At 45.6% G+C, this 20,421-nt stretch overlaps 1 protein-coding gene across 1 annotated transcript in view; it reads left to right on the forward strand.

Annotated features, from left to right (window-relative positions):
• Positions 1 to 994: 994 nt before the first annotated feature.
• TNS1 (tensin 1) overlaps positions 995 to 20,421 on the forward strand; it is a 284,132-nt gene continuing 264,705 nt past the window's right edge. Inside the window, exons 1-2 of the mRNA XM_043991711.1 lie at positions 995 to 1,068; positions 18,987 to 19,101. Of these exons, the coding sequence (XP_043847646.1) occupies positions 1,042 to 1,068; positions 18,987 to 19,101 (142 nt within the window). The 5' untranslated portion in view covers positions 995 to 1,041. The remainder of the gene's footprint in view (positions 1,069 to 18,986; positions 19,102 to 20,421) is intronic.

The raw sequence follows: 20,421 nt of genomic DNA on the forward strand, positions 1-20,421 counted from the left end.
CTCACACTTCTTTATCTATCATTGTAAACCCTAATGTTGGAGGCCTGGGAGGGAGTGGGGCAGCTCCTGGGGAAGGAAACTGCCTGGATTTACGCAGCAGAGCCAGAGAAGGTGTCATGGAGACGCTGCCTTTTGTCTGGTTGGCTTTTCCCAACACTTCTGGGAAGCTCCAAGGTGGTTTCTCAGAAATCCAGAGATAGCGAGAGAAAGAAAAGTCCATGTGACACAGACAATGACTTCTGGGTGGCAAGGGTGGGGGGGGGCGTGACTCTGGGATGGGGGTGCAGGCCATGTGCAGGTTAGTGTCTGGGGACAGGCTTGGCAGCAAGCACCCCCTGACAAGAGAGAGTCAGGCTGCTGGGGATGGGGATGCAGGGTCTCAGTGACCCAGAGTCCCCTACAGTGTGGTCCTTGCTTATTCCCCCACCTTCCCCTCCCTGCAAGCCTCTGATGGGAGGGAAGCAGGACAAGGCTCAGCAGGATCTCCTCAGAGGTGACTGCCTAGCCAGCCAGAGGAGGGCAGCTCAAAGTGTGTATAGCTGCAGTGTTCCCCACCCCCATCCTTTTGCACAGACCCTGGGCATGGGACTGGGTGAGAGGCTAGGAGAGAGAGCTGCACTCTGCTGGTGGGGGAAGTCCTTTGGGTTACTGCTAACTCTCCACTACTCCTACTGTGGTAGGGCTGTCAACAGTGCTGCACCCGGGTTTGGGACTCCCCTATCAGCCACTCCTGCATGGGAATACAGACTCCCTCGTGCCTAAACTTCTGCCCGGTGCCAGGGGCCGGAACTGGGGTCCTTGTCCTGTGTGTTGTCAGAACAGAGCATAGAGTCTCAGAATAACCAGAAGAGTCCTTAAAGATCACTTAGCTACCCCTGTTCCATTTTACAGATGGGGAAGTAGAGGTTCAGGGGGGCTCAAGTTCCCTTTCCCTGTTTGTGTTGGTAAGTGCTCCTCTCACACTTCTGGGTTTCCTCGGCTGGACAGACTGGCCCGGCCATGGGCTGAGAGCCAGTGCACCTGGGCTGAGTCAGGGACTGAATGAGGATAGTGCAGACCGTGGAGGAGGTAATGTGAGCCTTGGGACCCCAATGTACAATGTGATAAAAAGAATGGTGATGAGGTGAAAGTGCATGTGGGCGTCGGGGATGGCTGTGTCCAATGGACACATGCAACCTGCATATGGTCACACGCTCGCCAAAGCATTCAGGCATCTGGCCAAGGGTGCTTAGGTCTTCATGCCTGGTATATGTGTGTGTATTCATGTAGGCAGGGATGGAGAACCTCTTGGGTTGTCACTGAGGATAGCTTTGTGTGTGTAAGCTTGCATGTTTAGTTTGTGTGTGTGTGTGTGTGTGTGTGTGTGTGTGTGTGTGAGAGAGAGAGAGAGAGAGCTAGAGGAAAGGATTTCTTTGCGATTTTTCTAGCCTGCTCTCATATGAAGTGAGTTAGTGTGGACACGTAAGCTGAAATGGTACTTTGGAATAAACATGTGTGTGTGTGTGTGTGTGTGTAAGGGTGTGTGCCTGTGTGGCTGGGCTTGTGCCTCAGAGCCTCCTCATGCTCAGGGACTTCTCTTTGGAACTGGGTGGGTGACTCACCAGTCCCCACCCACCCTTGCTCCCAGCCATGTTAAAAACTTGGAAAGATTTATTTTATTTTTATTTTTTTGGAAGGGGATGGGATGGAGAGGAAAGGAGACAATGAGGGCAGGGTGGGGGTGTGATGTTATTTAGTTTTGCTGGATACCCATGCAGTGCAGTAGAGAGAGTCTGGATTCTGTATCCCACTTTCCCTCATCAGTCATATCCCTGAACAGGAATGTCTTAAAAGTGGGGATGTGGCAAGAGTAGGAGGGGAGCTGGGGTTTGGGAGGGCACTAAGGGACGAGCAAGGACTGGAAGGGGCAAAGGGCAAGGATTAGGGGGGCATTGGAGGAGAAGGTTAGGACAAAGGGCTGGGGAGGGTCCTGGGGGAGAGGAGCAAGGGCCGGGGGAAACCCGGATGGAGGCCAATGAGAAAACTTGGAGCTGGTGGGCACTGGGGAATCTCAGGGGGGAGGGGAGAAGTGAGGGAAGGAAATGGTGGGAAGGAGAGACCTGAGAAGGAGAAGAATTGGTGGGGGGTGAAGGAGGGAGAAGAGGAGGAAGAGGGAAAATGTAAACCAAATGTTGGCCCAGGGAAGAGTAAAGAAAAACAGACTCTTGCGGGAGACTGCGTCGGGGCTCCCTTCAGGAAGGGAAGGGCCGGGACAGATGTTTAGAGAGAAGAAAGAAAGAAAGAAAATACTGGGGGAAAGTCCACAGATTGGAGTGGGGGGAGGGGGAGAGTGGAAGTGATGGGGTGGGCCACTTACCAGGCTGACCGGGACTTAGCCTTCTCTGCTTCCTGGGCTCAAGCTCATTCTAGGCTCTCTGGGAGTGTGAGCTGTCAGTTGGTCCGGGTGTGTGTGTGTGTGTGTGTGTGTGTGTGTGTGTGTGTGTTTGCGCGCCCGCGCGCATTTATAAATTCACAAAGCTGACGGGGTGGGGGGGGTATGTGGGGGATCGTTCCTCCATGGAGAAGGTCTTTGAATCTTTTCTCACAGTATCAATACCCGGTGCTATTTCTGCCAGGCAGAAGGGGAATGCAGCAGATTGACTCCCATCTTTCCCCACGGTCACTTCAAAGAAGTTTTTAAAAACTAGGGGACCACAAGGCAGAATTTGGGAGGGAGAAGCGTGCAGATCCCAGAGGGATGCAGGTACACGAGCGAGCCCGCCCGTGAGTGAGTGTGTGTGTGTGTCTTTTTTTTTGGAGAGGGGGGTTCAACTGGAGACGAGTGAATGAAGTTTTGCCCTTCCCTCTCCACTCTTCTTTCTACTCATGAAGAAGTATGGGAGCTGACCTGAAACTCCACCAGAGGGGTTGGGAAGGACAGAGGAAAAGGAGGCAGGGACAGGGGGCGGGGGGGGGGGGCGGGGAGGAGGAGGGAGTAAGGGAGGGCTGGCTGCTGGGAGGGAAGGAAGGAGGGAGAGAGGCAGGCTGCAAGACCCGCCAGACAGATGCTGTCTCAGCGAAGAGAGGCAGAGGTCTGAGGGACCGGGGGTCTGTTCTACCCTGTCCTGCTCTCTTCAGCCTGGCACAAGTGGTAGTTTCAGGAAGGGCATGTCTTCAGGTTCCAGGGTGTGACCCAAGAGACTGGACACGGCTAGAAGATGACGTGGATCTGTCTGTCTTGTATGCTCTGGGTAGGTCGGCTTTCCTCGGCTCTTGGGGGGTTCATTCTCTTCCCCCACCCTTGCTTCCACTTAATTTCTTAGGCAGAATACCTAGTCCCCAGGGTGATTAGGGAACAGAGTCAGTATTGGTGGTATGTGTGGGATTGGAGGACGGCTTTCTCCCTCTCATTAGTATCTTGATAGGTTGCAGAAAGTTCTAGGAAAAGAATCCCCCACACCTTAGGGACCTCTTGGCTTATTGCTTATATACTTGTGGATTTGTCCTTTTGGCCATTATATAGGACTTTTCCCTCCCCCATACCCATAACCAGAACCTCCCCCCTTCCTTTTTTACCTGGGTAGAGGCTACAAGGTATCCTGGAGTTGGAATAGGGAGGAAATATTCCTTCACCCCCTCTGCACCCCTGCTCTGCCTGGGTGTTCAAAAGCCTTCTCTAAGCTCCAGTGCCTAGTTGTCATCTCCAGAGGCTGCCCAGCTTTCTGTGCATGGGTGGATGCATTAGGGGCTGAGGGTAGGTTGCGGGGTGGAGGGATGGGAGCGGGGTAGGGTGGAGAGGGTGTCAAGCATCGTCCTGGAAAATCAGAGTAAAATCAGGGCTGGAGAGAATTCCACTCTAATTCCATCACAAACCCACTCTTGGCCATGACCTCCAGTGTTCCCTTCCTCCATGGGGATTCTGTCTAAGTATCCTCTACCTCTCAACTATCCTATCCTTGGCTATCCTATACCAGGTTATGGATGCTTTCTTTTTTCTTTCTTTCTTTCTTTCTTTCTTTCTTTCTTTCTTTCTTTCTTTCTTTCTTTCTTTCTTTCTTTCTTTCTTTCTTTCTTTCTTTCTTTCTTTCTTTCTTTCTTTCTTTTGTCCTTTTCTCTTTCTCTTTCTTTCCTTTCCCCTCCTTTTTTCCTTCCTTCCTTCTCTCTCTCTTTCCTTCTTTCTTTCTTTCCTTCCTTCTTTCCCCCACCCCCAGTGCGGGTGTGTGCAAGGGGATTGGGAACAAGGTCTGTAGCCCACATGGTCCAGGTAATTCCCATCATTCAGGGGCAGAGGTTTCTGGGAGTGCAGAATGGGGTTGGGGAGGTTTGCTTCAGGGAATGTGGTAAGGATGGGATGGGGGAAATGGGTGGAGGGGTAGGGGGAGGGCAGAGAGGAAGAGAGATTCCTAGCAGTATGGTCAGACTACAGAGACCCCCACAGAGGGGTCTCCAGACATCCCCACCCCCTTCTCTCCATGGGTTGGCTAAGAGAAAGCCCAGAATTCAGGAAAGGTCAAGGAGGTGAGAGAGCTATTGGGGAATAACCTTAGGCAGGGTTAACTTCAGAGTCTGAGAAAGAGATAGGACTTTTGGAGTTCTGGTGTCCAGATGTTCAGATGCTTCTGCTGGGAGGGCCAGGATATCCTACCTTGTTTACAGGGTTGGGGAGCAGGGGGGTACACAGAATAGGGAGAACCCTCTGTCTGGGTCCATGGAAAAATCATCTTGTCTTGGGGTGGAAGTAGTGGAGAAAAGTAGAACTTAAAGTCACAACTTTGGTCAAATGTAGTGAGGGGATGGCATTCTATGATTCTAAGTGTTTTTGACCCATAGGACAGAAGCTGGGAGGAAAAGAATCACTGGGCTTTGTAGGGCTGGGGAGGAAAGGATCAGAATGGGGGAGGTTGGAGGGGGTGGTGAGGCAGGGGGGATGAGAACTGATTAACGGGCTTCAAATCTCTGGGGTACTGCTACACAGAGGCTGGTGAGCAGCTGGTTTTCATCTCCACCAAGGCTGAAACATGAGGAAAAAGGGTTGGCACTTCTGTAATAGGAGGGATGGAGGTTAGATTTCCTGTGCACTCTCTTTCCTTGGAAGCCTTTGAAAGAATAGGAGAGGGGGGGCGGCTAGGTGGCACAGTGGATAAAGCACCGGTCCTGGATTCAGGAGTACCTGGGTTCAAGTCTGGCCTCAGACACTTGACACATACTAGCTGTGTGACCCTGGGCAAGTCACTTAACTCTCATTGCCCCGCAAAAAAAAAAAAAGAAAGAAAGAAAGAATAGGAGAGAACCTCTTCCCTTCCCACCTGCCCCCCAACCTCTCAATGTGGAAGGACAACTGGTGGAACCCATTCTTTTTTTTTTGTCGGGGCCTTGGGGGTTAAGTGACTTGCCCAGGGTCACACAGCTAGTAAGTGTCAAGTGTGTGATACTGGATTTGAACTCAGGTCCTCCTGACTCCAGGGCCAGTACTCTATCCACTGCACCACCTAGCTGCCCCCGAGGAATGCATTCTGCCAAGGTGCAGGGAGATGGATGAAATGAGCTTGGGAGGGTCTAGCCAGCCCTTTATATCCCATCCTGTCCCAAATCAAGAATTCAGGGTCTGGGATATCCTCTCCCCTGTGGGTTAGGGGTGTATCCAGCCCCCTCCAACCATATCCCAGAGACCCAGAGCTCCTCAGGCCTGGTCTTTAGCATCTCTTTCCTTCAGGAAGAAGCTCACTGTTTTTTGCTTATTTGTCTTGTCACATGCATCAATAACACCCAAAGGAATAGGAATTTCCTTAAAAATAAAATATTTTTCATAAAACATTTTTCTTATTGCTATCTTTTTATTTTATATTGTCTCATTTTCCCCCTACATCCCTCCCCTTAGCCCCTTCCAGGAAGCCATCTTATTGAGAAAAAAAATTCTTAAAAAAAATGAGGAAAAATTAACAAAACCAATTAATAAATTGGAAAAAAAAGCTGACAATATATACAATGTTCCGCATCCATACACCTCTTCTGTCCCCTGCCCTTCTACTGCCAAGGAGTGGGAGAAAGAAAACTGTTCTTTTGGGAAAATCCTTTTCCACTCTAATCCATCCTATTTTCACCACTATCCCTAGCCAGGATGGGGGGGGGGGGCTCTCCCCTGGTCACAGGTGGCTCTCGTTTGCTAGACACCTTCAGCATTCTGACCTTGGTGCTGAGCCAGCTAGATGCCTGGCTCCAAGCCCCCATAACTCTTCCCTCAGACTTTGACATTCACATTTCTATGTGGATGCTACACCTTTTCCCTCCATCTCAATGTGTCCCAAACCTAGGCTATCCAAATCTTCCCCCTAAATCTGGTTCTCTTTCTGGCTTCACTGTTTCTCTCTGATACAATGTCAAAGTTCCTCCAGGGCAGGGACTATTTCATTTTTGTCAGCACCTGGCATCTAGTAGGTGCCTAATAAATGCTTGTTCATCGTCTGCAGCACCACCTAGTCTGCCACATTCTCAATGTTGAAGTCATCTTTAGCCCTCTGTTCTTCCTTACCTCTCATATGTCTACCAAGTCTTGTTGACGCCACCTCTCATAGCCATCCAGTTATGTCACTACCATAATGCAGGACTGCTTCCTTACCTATTCTCTGGACCATTATAATGGCTTCCTTGAGCATCATAGCTTCTGAAACTGGGGCCAGAGCTCAGAGATCACCTAGCCCAGCCTCCTCCTTTTATTTTATTTTGAAACATCTTATTGATGCCTTTTGTTTTTATATCAGCTATTTCTAGAGAGTTCCCTTTCCCCCAGCCCCCATGCCAAGTGAGCTTTCCCTTGTCACAAATAAATTTAGGTAAATCCAATAGAGCCACTTCCCTTATCTGACAGTATATGCAGCATGGCACATCCATAACCACCCACCTCATGAAGGAATAATAACAGCAGCACTAATTTTAAAAGGTTTGACAAAGGAAAGCTATTATATCAAAACAGTTATGCAAAATGGGTACATATATATGTGTGTGTATATATACATACACACATATATATATATTTGGGGGTGTGTGTGTGAGGCAATCAGGGTTAAGTGACTTGCCCAGGGAAAGTAGACTCTTCATTCCCCACACATGTCCTGTGCTTTCTTATCTCTATGCTTTTGCCCACCTTGTTTTCTAAACTTGGATTGGCCATTTCTTTGTATCCTCTAAAATCCATCTCAAATGCTACCTCCTCCAGGAAGCTTTCCCTGATTTTCTTTTCTCATTTAGTATTTTACATCTTGTATGTGTGTGTGTGAGAGAGAGAGACAGACAGACAGACAGAGACAGAGACAGAGAGAGAAAGAGGGAGGGAGGGAGAGAGGGAGACAGACAGAGAGAAAGAGACAGAGAGACAGAGGGAGACACAGAGAGAGAATTGGACCTCTAATTTCATAGGTTTAGGAGACTCCTCCAGTTTTTGTATCCAGGATCCCTTAGTCAGTCTGATGAAGCTTATAGACTCCTTCTCAGAATAATATTTAAAAAAATATAATACATAGGATGATAAAGGAAAGTGATTATATTGAAATGCAATTATCAAGATATAAAAAGTTCCAAGTTCCTGGACCCCCTGAAATTTATCTGTTGATGCATTGTGGGTGGGGGTGGTCAATGAACTCCAGGTGAAGAACCCCTGCTCCATGGAAACAGGTACTTGCTCTGAAACACATCATCTTAGGGAGTCAGCCAGGGCCACGGAGATTTTCAGTGACCATCCCAGGGTCACTCAGCCAGTCTATGTTAGAAGTCATACTTGAACTCAGGTCTGCTGGATCCAAACCTGACCCTCTGTCAGCTGTACTATGTTGCCTCCTTTCGTGCTTTCTCTAATATGTGTAGGTGTCTCATTACCCATTAGACTGTGAGCTTCAGGAGGCATGGGATTGTGTCTAATTTAAATCATGTATTCCCCCTTCCTCCCCTCCTCCCCCCTACAAAGTTCTGCTCTAGGTGGATGCAAGATCAAATGGCATAACAATTGTAAAGTGCCTGTTACATAGTAGGTGTTTAATCAATGCTTGTTCCCCTCCCTTCTCTTCCTTCCCTCCCTTAAGTGTTGAACTGGATGAGATTGAGGGGAATGTGCAGCAGCTCTCTCCCACCTCCCCTTACCCCCTCACCGCAGATCCTCCAACTGCATTGGGTTTGGAGGTGGAAGGTTCAAGATCTTAAAGAGGAGAGATGGACTCACAGCTCCTGAGTTTATTGTGGTGTGATTCTCTGGATTTGCAGACAGGGCACTGAGTTCATAGCCTGACTAGAATCATAGCTCACTGCCTGTGTGACCTTAAGCAAGTCATTTCTTTCTAAACCTCAGTAACCTTGATTGTAAAATGGGGTTGCATGATCCAGCCCCAAATCCACTGTCCCATGTTGCTCAGGGACTTGTTCTAGTACTCCACCCTAGAGCCTTGTAAAACTGGGAATAGCCAATTAGCCGAGAGGGTCTCAAGATGGCATTTAAATCTGGGCAATGAAGCCGATAAGAAATTTAAGTAATAAAAAGTAAGATTCCTGGGGCTTCACTGACTAGACCTCAAGCCAGCACATTTTACTGGACCACAGTTTTTCCCCCTTCAATCCCCCTGTTTCTGACCCTTCTCCTTAGCATCTCTCAATCCCTTCTCTTTTCTTCTGTCCTCCCCAGCCACTTTCCCTTTATTTTTCCCAGAGTGATGCTCCAACCCTTACTCCTATGCATTTCCCATAGTGACCTCTCTTCTTCCTATTTCCTCTTGAAACCCCTATCTCAGCCTGGCTCCTCTCAATGCCCTTAGCTCCTCTCCTTCTCCTCCAAGTGTCTGTTCATTTCCTTGCTTTTCTTAGTATTCCCAATGCTTGGCACAAGGCTTGGCATATAGTAAGTACTTAATAAGAAAGTGTGTGTGTGTGTGTGTGTACGCTGCATGAGTAGCAACAGGTCTGATGGGCTTTCTCTCCCATGGCTAAGCTTTAATGCAAGTAAGGATGAATGGAGAACACGGAGAACCACCTTGAAGACATCAGTTCTCTTCCCCAGGCTAGGCACAAATCAGGGCTCACCTGGAATAGGTAGTTGAGGGTCTGTTTGAGGTCATTCTGGCCCCCTTCTTCTTTTCTAGTGCCTTGAGAGGGGCTACAAGAGCAAACCCCTACTTGTAGCACAGAGGTCTTAACATACTTCTTTTTTTTTTTTGTGAGGCAGTTGGGGTTAAGTGACTTGCCCAGGGTCACACAGCTAGTAAGAGTCAAGTGTCTGAGGCTGGATTTGAACTCAGGTCCTCCTGAATCCAGGGCTGGTGCTCTATCCACTGTGCCACTTAGCTGCCCTGCTAACATACTTCTTTCCCAAGTGTCTGCTTAAACTGTACTGTTGTTAGTAACAGCTCTGCCTGGTCTCACAGCATGATCTGCTGACTCATTCATTGTTTTACCTCATTCTAGTCTTAGCCTCCCCTAATGGACCAGTGCACCCCTTTCCTCTTTGATTCAATCCAATAAACATTTATTAAATACAGATGCCAAAGTGATACTCCTAAAGAAAAGATCTCAAGATGTCACTCCACTGCTCAAAAAACTCTCCTGGCTCCCTATTACCTGTGGGATCAAATACAAGTGCCTCTGTTGGGCACCTGGCTCCATCCTGCCTTAGCAGTCTTCATGCCTTTCATTCATTCTATGGTCCAGCCAAATTGGCCATTATATCCCCAATGCTAGTACAGGCATTGACATACAGGCATCAAACACATTGGTGCTTAATAAATGCTTGTGCTAGGCCCTAGAGTCAATCAGTCAATCAAAATTTATTAAGCACCTACTACTACGAGTCAAAGAGCAATCCCTGCTCCAGGGAGTTTATATTCTGCTGAATGGTCTGCTCCATCAGATTTGGAGTGTTTACTAAAGAAACAGCAATGAACAGAGAAAGTAGTTGTGCCTTTAACAGTATGTATGTGTACATGGGGCATCTGGGGGTGGTGATTATGGAAAATTTGTGGAAAATTGGCATATCTGCAAGAATTATATTAGCATCAGACCCAGAAGGGCTTTGTCGGCTTAGACAAAACACGGAATTAGGTACAACTTGGTTTGCTCATAAAAACACAATTTCAATATCACATTTGAAAGTACATCAGGCAATAGTTAGAAATTTGCTAATTGAATTTACCAGGAAATGTTTGAAGCTTTCATTACAAAGCAGAGATCTGAGTTTTAAGGAATCATGCATCTTTGAGATCTTGCTGCTCCTAGGAGAAATGGCAAAACTGTGATAAAAGAAGAAATCCTTTAACATTAAAGCAAAAAAAAAAAGTTTCGTGTACTTGATGCGAAACAGACACAGGAAGCCTCTTGTTAGGATAAGAAGCTGAAAGGAAAAAAAAAAAAAGAGAATCTTCCACCTCCATTCTCCCTTTTCCCTCCCCTCCCCCCGCCCTGACCCCTAGGGGAAAAAAACAACAACCACACACACCAAACTCTATAACCAGTTGTATACTTTGTAGGCCACATAAAACTGTCTACTTGGTCCCATTTTTTTTTTTGAATGGGACAGTGTAGTGAACTAAGGTGCCTCCTTTCCTGGTGAAAACTGAAGCTCCCCCTAGAGGCAGGAATGCACAGTGTTCTTGCCTCTGAGATTTCCCACCCTTCAACTTGTCCTCGGGGTACAGGAACTGTACTGATTTGATACAGCAGATGGTTTGACATCAAAACCTTCCTGTTGCATGGTTCTTAGAAATCCTTTTTTTTTTCTTTAAAGGGGGGAAAGGCCTGTGAGCCCCTTATCTTAAGCATTTCATGCTCCATTATTTTCAGTACCAAATAAGATAAAGTATGCAAAGTGCCAAACGTTATTATCATTTTAAAAATTATAATCCAAATGTTTTCAATTATTTTAATCCCCAGAAAGAAATAGAACTCTCTCTTCCTCTCCCCTCCCCTTTTCTTTAGCCTTGAGAAAGAAGGCTAAAGGGGATGGATGGGACATATTCTACAGTAGAATGTCAGAGCCAGAGGGAGTCTTAGAACTTACCTGGTCCAGACCATTTATTTCACACGTGAGGAAAACTGAGGCCCAGAGAGGGGAATTGGCTTTACTCTTTAAGGCAAGCCAGTTAAGGGACCAAGCTCAGGGGACACAAAAAGGCCTGGGCCAAACAAGGCATTGGGGAAATGTTCTCCATGAACTGGAGAGCCATCTGGTCTGACCTTATCTGAGCAACAATCCCTTCTTCTTCTTCTTTTTTTTTTTTTGGTGAGGCAATTGGGGTTAAGTGACTTGCTCAGGGTCACACAGCTAGTAAGTATCAAGTGTCTGAGGCTGGATTTGAACTCAGGTCCTCCTGACTCCAGGGCCAGTGCTCTATCCACTGCGCCACCTAGCTGCCCCACAACAATCCCTTCTTTAGTGGACTTCCAGCCTTTCTTTAAGATAGAGTGATCTTAGGCAAGGTCACTTCCTCTGTTGGGGCCTCAGTTTCCCTAACTGAAAAATAGAGGAATTGGACTAGATGACCCCTAATGCTTCTTCTCGTTTTAGCTCCTTTGATGCTAAAATTCTCCAAGATACAGGATCAGAGTTAGAAGCCTTGAGTTTGAAACCTGGTTCATCACTGCTACTAGTTGTGTGATCCTGAGTGAGTCACTGCACCTCTCTAAGGGCTGATTTTTGCATTTGTAAAATGAGGATAATATCCTATGTATTAGTTACCTCAGAGTAAGAAGTGAGGAAAGTGCTTGGTTTAAAATGCCTTAAAAACCTGAACTATTATTAGGGAGCAATAGAAGGAAATTGGTCTCTCCCCTTTCCTGGAGCTCATTGCAAATGTCAGTCTGGGAAGGAGGGGAGACCACCCTGCCTGGTGGATTTCACTCTCTGGAGCTATCCTCCTGGAATCCCTTGATCTCAGGACTGCTCTGTCTGCAGTTAACACAGGCTGGGCTCAGCAGTATGTGTTTAGCCGCAGGAAGCAGAAGGGAAAAGAATGACTAGACAGCCTGAAGAGCCAGCAGGGGACCTGGGGACTGAGGGACATTGCTCCCCATCCATCACCCCCCTACCATGTCCCCTTATGGGAATGGGATGGTATGTGGAGGAACAGACTTTCATCCTTTCTTAGCAACGGGTTGTTTCCAAGGCTCTCAAAGTGGCTCCACCCTCAACCACATTACCACTGCCTTCACCGCTGGGAACAAACATCTGGTGGGCAGGCTTGGCTGGGAGACACAGGGAGGAAGGAGAGGAGAGATTCCTCCAAAGATCTGAGAGACCTCTCATGATAGTGTGGGTGAGTTATTTCATCTCTCTACACCTCAGTTTCCACATTCGTAAAATGGAAACAATAACATTTGCTTCCTTTGGGTCCCATCTAGAAACCCACCTTCTATAAGAAGCTTTTCCTTATCCCTCTTAATTCTAGTGCCTTCCTTCTGTCGATTATTTCCAACGTATCCTGTCTGTAGCTTGTTTATACATAGTAATTTATACGTTGTTTCTGCTGTTAGATTATGAGCTTCTTAAGAGCAAGGACTGCATTGAACTTTTCTCTCTATCCCCAGAATTTAGCATAGTGCCTGTTACCTGCCTAGTAAGTGCTTAATAAATGTTTATTGACTGACTCACAGGATTTTTCTGAGAATCAAATGAATGTAGGGGGTCAGAGAATTAGAGGTCATTTTGTCCAACCCCGTCTTTTAAAATTTAAGAAAATTTAATTTTACATCACCTACATTACCAAATATATCTTTCTTTTTACCTAACCAGAGAGCCATCTCAGTAATAAAAAAATGAAAAGAAAGAAAAAAAGGCAATTCAGTAAAACCGACCAATACATTAATGGAGTCTGGCAGTGTTTTTGCACAGTCCCATGCCCCAAATCCTCTGTAGCTGCAAATAAGGGAGGGTGGCACATTTTCTCATTTTATCTTCAGGGCCAAGCATGGTCATTATAATTACAAAGAATTCAAGGTTATGATTTTTTTGTCTGTTAGCATTGTTGCTTTTCCCATTTCAATTGCTGTAGTTATTACTTACATTGTTTTCCTGATTCAGCTTACTTTTCTTTGCATCAACTCATACAAATCTTCACTTACTTCTCTATATCCTTCATGGTCATCCTTTCTTTTTACTTTCTTTCTTTCTTGTTTTTTTTTTTTTTTAGTGAGGCAATTGGGGTTAAGTGACTTGCCCAGGGTCACACAGCTAGTAAGTGTGTGTTAAGTGTCTGAGGCCGGATTTGAACTCAGGTACTCCTGACTCCAGGGCCGGTGCTCCATCCACTGCGCCACCTAGCTACCCCTCTTTTTACTTTCATATATCACAATTTATTTATCCATTTTCCAGATGATGGGCATTTACTTGGTTTCTGGTTCTTTGTTACTATAAAAAGTATTACCATAAATACTTTCCTATATGTGGGACCTCTAGTAGGATATCTGACAACCTCTTAATTTTAAAGAAGAAAAGACCGAGGCCACAGAAGTTATGTGACTTATCCAAGGTAATAAGTAGTAGTGCTGGAATTTGTACTCGAGTCTTTTGATTCTAAATCCAACAATCTTTTCACTATACCATGTTGCCTCCAAATTCTAATGGATATAAAGCACTTTGCAAACCTTAAAATACCAGGTAACTATCAGCTATTATTATTACTGTGAATAGTAATATCTGGCCTCAGTTTTTTCATCTGTAAAATGATGAGGTTGGTCTAGGTAATCTCTAGGATTCCTTTGAGCTGTAAATCCTGTAATCTTATGGCTGGGGATTCATTTACTCATCAGGATATATTTTAGGATTGAATTCTCACCTCCCATAATCAACTCCTCCTCCCAGGACTGTTCCACCCTTTCTCCCTTAAGTCTCCATTCCTTGGCTCTGATCTGATGTAGTCAAGGTTCAAGGAGGCCAGGGGTGTGCTGGAACTTTGGCCTAGGGATTGGCTGTTGGGGAAAGGACTGAGAAAGTTTCATTGCCTTGGGAATTTGGGTTAAACATGGCTGATCTCAATGATTTATGTCCAGTGCTCTTGGGCAAGGGCATTTTTAAGCTGAGGGTCTAGGGAGAGAGGCAAGTTATTGCATCAGACTGAAGGCTGATGTTCATCTTTGGTCCCTGTTTTCCTCTCTGTTCAGTGGTTGGCAGGATGAAGAACATTTCTCCCTTCCCCCTCTCCCATCCCTGCCCCTCTTTAGCTCTAGGGAACCTGTAATAACTTTTATTTCCCCCCCCCATAACATTCCCTCTGCAAAAGGACCAGAAGGGAAGCCTCTTCCCCTTTATTTTTTTTGTATTAAGAGGCTTTAGGGAGAGGAGTTATAGGTTTATGGGGGAGGAGACCTTAGTCCAACATTCTCATTTTACAGAGGAGAAAAACAGAGGTATAAAATGACTTGGCTAAAGTTGTACCGGTGAGACAAACAGGGCTGGGATTCTAAACCAGGTTCTCTCATCCTAAATCTAGTGTTCTTCCCATCTCATCCCATTGGAGGCAAGGATTTTAATTTTAGCTCCAGAGTTGATTTAGCCAAGCGTTCTTACCTCTCTGGGTCTCACTTTCTTCTTCTGCAAATTCATGGATTGGAAGATATAACCCAATCATCCTATGAGTAGATTAATAACAACAACAACTTCTTGCATTTTGATAATGCTTTAAAATTTAAAAAGCACTTTACTCCCAACAATCCCATGAGTGAGGTGGAGCAAGGATTATTACCTCTACTTTACTTATGAGGAAGCTAAGGTTATGACAAATCAAGGTAATTAATTGTCTTATGTCATACATCTTGGAAGTGTTTGAACCAGGTTTTCTGATTAAGACAGAGATTCTTAACCTGGGATTCATAAACTTCTTTTAAATAAAATATTTTAGTTAAGTATTTCAGCATAACTGATTTCCTTTGTCATCCTGTGTATTTTGTTTTATTCATTTAAAAACACTGTTCTAGGGGCAGCTAGTTGGCGCAGTGGATAGAGCACTGGCTCTGGAGTCAGGAGGACCTGAGTTCAAATCCGGCCTCAGACACTTAACACTTACTAGCTGTGTGACCCTGGGCAAGTCACTTAACCCCAATTGCCTCACTAAAAAAAAAAAAAAAACAAACCAAAACAAACCAAAACAAAAAAAAACAACAACACTGTTCTGGGGGCGGCTAGGTAGCACAGTGGATAAAGCACTGGCCCTGGATTCAGGAGGACCTGAGTTCAAATCCGACCTCAGACACTTGACACTTACTAGCTGTGTGACTCTGGGCAAGTCACTTAACCCCCATTGCCCCACAAAAAAACCCCCAAAACAAACAAAAAAACCCCACTTTTCTGAGAAGGGTTCACCAGGCTGCCAGAGGGGTCAGTGACACAAAAGGTTAAGACCCCCTGCTTTTAGATCTCTTCCAGCTCTGATATTTTATGGATCTGTGGTTATGTGGGCTATGGGCTGTGGCATGCATTTGTCAGGTAGTGTGTCTGTGGCAATCATGGGATTGGATGGACCAGTGCATATGGACTTATATGGATAAGGTGATGAGATGAGCTTAGTCAGGAAGGACTGGACAGAATCTCGTCTACCCGTGCTCACACTTGGTCACTGGAATGCCAGGACTTCGGGGTTCTTGGAGTGGGGTGAATCAGGGCTAATGCTTTCTTTAGTCACCTCTACCTTCACTCCAGAAGCTGTAAAGTGGAGCTCCAGAATCTTTCTCTCTCCCTTCCCCCTACCCTGCCCCCCCCCACAATACCCCTTGCACCATTCTAGTCCTTGGGTCTAGGCTGCCTGTTGTTTACTTTGGGCTGGGCCTCCCCTTTGGAATGTACTTTATGTGACAGCTGTAGTGATGGAAGGAGAAGGGAGCAAGGCAAAGTCTTGGACATGGAACATAAAGGGAGTTCGGACGGAAAGGACAGAGAGCCTAGTGAATTCAGTACCCAGAGACCTAATGTTGACTGCCCCCCAAAAAAGGCAAAAGGAAAAAAAGAATATTAATTTGGTGGCCGTATGGATTTGCATGGAGATCTCTTCAGATGGAAAAATGAACCCAGGAGGCCCCTAGTTCCTCTTCCTCAACCCCTTTCCCCCTCCATTCCAAGCCCTGCTGATGAAGGCTGGCTCAGCCCACTCGGGAGCAATGGAGGCTTGGGCTCTGTGTTACCTACCTCACAGAGCTATCCCGAGGACCAAATATAAAGTGTGCATGGTGCTGGAGAAACATTCATGTGCAATAGAGATATCAGTGGTTATTTTTAATTAATATTTGAATAGCCCCGTGATTTCACTGGCACAAGGAGCTATCAGGGGAGGAGACTTCCATTATTAGTGAGAATCAGCAATTGTTCTGGAACCCATGGGCTTAGAGGGTTGTCTGGGGGACACTGAGCCAGTCCTAACGTCCTAAAGCCAATTTAGGATAGGTAGACATATTCTTTTACCGCTGTCACATTTTTCACGACCCCCCACATTCAGTTGCACAACTCCATGTGGGGTCAAGATGCACAGTTTAAGAAGTGAGGCTCTCTCTATATGTGTGTGTATAGATATATATATCTATATGTATATAGATATATAAAGATATAACCTATATCAGATTACCTGCTGTCTAGGGGAGGGGGAGGGAGGGGAGGGAGGGAGAAAAATCTGAAATTGTAAAGTTTGTATAAACAAAAGTTGAGAACTATCTTTACATGTAACGGAAAAAATAAAATACCTTATATGTAAAAAAAATAAAAATTAAAAAATTAAAAATTAAAAAAAAAAAGAAGTGAGGCTCTAAACTACTCCAATGCCCTGTCACAGCTTGAAGATGATGTTGGGTTCTAGAAGGTGATGCTATTGGAATGAGTGTGATCTTGTAGGTTCTGCTGAGCTGGAAAGTTTCCAGGCACAGTGATGGATAGTATGTCCTTTGCAAATCTTAAAGTGCTACATAAATGATACCTTTTATTTTATTTTTTAAATAATATTTTCCCCCAATTACATGTAAAAAGGGTTTTAAACATTTATTTTTTAAATTTTGAGTTCCAAATTCTCCCCTTCCCTCTCTCCTCTCCCTACTCCTTAAGATGATGAAATGCTAGCTGTTATTAATGTTTCTTTAATATTAATTATTATAGTTACTAAAATTCTTGTAGACTGTTATTAATTTTTGAGTGGGTTGTGATTTATAGGTGTAGAGGGACATTATACATATTCAAAGTATTGAAGTATTTTCTTATTAATATAGTCCCCAATATTTTCCTTTTTCTCTGATCCTTATTTCTCTCTACCTTTAACTCTGCTTTCATTAATGGTTCTGTTTGCTTCTTTCCCCCCCTTCTTTCCTTTGTCTCTTTCTCCCTTTTCTGGCTCTGCTTCTCCCCCCACCCCCTTCTCTGTGTCCACTTGTCTCTGTGACTCAATCAATTTTACCCTGGCTCTGGGCCAGGCAATCTTGGGAGATGAATCCTAAGGACACTCTGGATTTATGAGACACAGGGGTGGGTTGAGGCTGCGCTGGACTCCACCCGTTCCCCCCAAATCCATGACAAGTTTTCCTTCCTCCACCCAAGTTGGGAGATTCTCTTTATCTGGGGATGCCCCATTAAGAGAAGCTGGGTAGACCTCTGCAAATTTAAAGGGGATGTAGAACCTATATAGAAAATAAAAGGACTTAGAAATGATTGCGAAAATCTCAGTATGGAAGGTGGTGGGGCTTGGAGAGATGGTTTAGCCCTGAGCTGGACCCCAGACAAATTGGGATAGTAGACTGTGCTGGCCCCTGCTGATGGGTCTGGGAAATGACTAGAATAGCCAGGGGAAGGAAAATTCTTACCACTGGGGAAGAAGGGAGATGTAGGAAAGGGAGCCTAGATTCAGAGTGAGAAAGGATTTTTCAGGTCTCTCATCTTACAGATGAGGCTGTGATGTGGTTACAGGTCACCCAGGTTAGTAAGAGTCAGAAGAGGGGTTTGAATCCAGTACTAGGCCTCCAAGACCATTATTCTTACCTCCTCTACCATACTGCTTTTTTGGGGGGTGGGGGTGGGGCAATGAGGGTTGTCCAAGGTCACACAGCTAGTAAGTGTCAAGTGTCTGAGGCCGTATTTGAACTCGGGTCCTCCTGAATCCAGGGCCAGTGCTTTTATCCACTGCCCCCTAGATCAAGGCTTCTGATAGAAAGAGGGTTGGGTTTGGAATCTAAAGGGTTTTTTTTGGACTTGAATTCTGCCTCTGCCAACTGGGCAACTTTCTGGTCTTCCCTTTTGTGTAATAAAAAGGTGTATTAGACTAAATGGCTTCTATGATGATAATACTGTAGCTAGGTGGTGCCATAGTGCACAGAGCACTGGTCCTAGGATCAGGAAGACCTGAGTTCAAATGTGACCTCAGATGCTTATTAGCTATGTGACCCTGGGCAGGTCACTTAACCGATGTCTGCCTTCGTTTCTTCATCTGTAAAATGGAGATAATAATGGCAGTTATCTCCCAGGGTTGTTGTGAAGCTCAAATGAGATATTTGTAAAGTGCTTAGCATAATAACCTGGTACATACATAATTAATATATTCATAATTAATTAATTAATACATATTAATTATTATTTTATGCTGGTGCCATCTACCTCACAGGGTGCTTGTAAGTGCTACAGAAATAGGAGTTGTAGCTTAATTTAAATTTTTTAATCATCCGTTATTTTTTACTTTCATAAAGTGTCATAAATGCCATCACTAATAAACCCGGTTCCATCTTAAAAAACAAACAGGGGCAGCTAGGTGGCGCAGTGGATAAAGCACCAGCCCTGGATTCAGGAGGACCTGAGTTCAAATCTAGCCTCAGACACTTGTCACTTACTAGCTGTGTGACCCCGGGCAAGTCACTTAACCCTCTTTGCCCTGCCCCCCCCAAAAAAGCTCCTTTCCATCATTCCCTCTTCTTGCTCCCAGCCCCAACCCTTGCCCATCCCCTAGTGGCTCGGTACTTCCCCCACATGCTACAACCCCTACCCTGGCCTGGACCTAAGAACTCTGCCCCTTTGTTTCCTACAGCCTGAAGACCTGGAGGCGCCCACTACCCACACTTTCAAAGTAAAGACCTTCAAAAAGGTGAAGCCCTGCGGCATCTGCCGGCAAGTGATCACCCGAGAAGGAAGCGTCTGTAAAGGTTAGTGGGACGCTGGATATCGAAGGACTGAGAGGAGGGGACAGGGCTGGGTGGAACAGACTCTGTGAAGGGCTGGTGGCTCATGGGTGGTTTGGGCATACTCCGGGCTGTCAAAGGTAAGTCCTTCCCTTCGGGAATGAGGTCATGCTTTACCCACTCCCCACCTCCCCTTCTGTTACCCAGAGGTGTTTGGGTCCATGCTGGCTCTACTCTGCAGTGCCCATGTTGGTGGGGAGGGCAGGACACCTGGGTACAATTGGACAGAAGAATTGGGTTGGACGTTTAGCTGTGTGACTGTGGGCAGTTCTCAAGCTCTCTAAGCCACTTTCCTTATCCGTAAAACGGGGATCAATACTTTTAAGATAAAAAATGTTGTCAATTCTAAAATTCTATCTGGGATTATTATGATTAGGGAAGCACCCTCCAACAATTCAAGAGAAACAGGAATTTTAGGGCCAAAGTCAATCACTAAGATTGATAGCTCCTTTACCCTATGACAGGATCTTGTTCTCCCTTTGTGGTTTTCACCGTACTTTACCAGCATTATCTTATTTGAACCTCACAACAAACACGGTAACTACAGGGGCTGTCTTTGCCCCAGTTTTACAGATGAGGAAACAGGCTCAGAGAGGTAAAGATTTGCTCCGAGTCACACAACTACAAAGTATCTGAGGCAAGATTCAAATCCAGATTTTCTAGTACTCCATCCATGACTTGTTCAGTCACACCAACTCTCTGTGACTCCGTTTGGGGTTTTCTTAGCCGAAATACTGGAGTGGTTTGCCATTTCCTTCTCCAACCCATTTAACAGGTGAGGACACTGAGGCAAATGGGATTAAGTGACTTGCTCAGAGTCACACAGCTAGTAACTGTCTGAGGCAGGATTTGAACTCAGATCTTCCTGACTCCAACCGAGCCGTCTTGCAATTCTCATATTTCAACTCTTCATATTATAACTTGCAGTATAGATATTTGTGTATTTGTCCCCACTGGAGAGTAAACTCCTTGAGTTCACAGGATGCTTTTTTGATAATCTTTGTCTTCACCCTTCCAGAAGGGTCACAGCGAAAGTATGCACTTAATACATTTTTGTTGAACTAAACTGGAGGAAAAAAAAAAGATCATCGTCCCAGTTACAATATAGCGGAGAGCGCACCTGGTCCTGTACTTGTGTATATTTTCAGTACCCAATAGTGGCCACATGGTGGCGGTGTTCCCCCACAAAGTCTGAGTGGGGATGCTGGAGGTATCGGAGCCCTGAGAATGACATCACTGTTGTAAAGAGGCTGCCACTCTCTTGCATTGTTTGCCCCTTGAATT

Source organism: Dromiciops gliroides, chromosome 3 (assembly GCF_019393635.1).
Source record: "Dromiciops gliroides isolate mDroGli1 chromosome 3, mDroGli1.pri, whole genome shotgun sequence".
Lineage (NCBI taxonomy): Eukaryota > Metazoa > Chordata > Mammalia > Microbiotheria > Microbiotheriidae > Dromiciops > Dromiciops gliroides.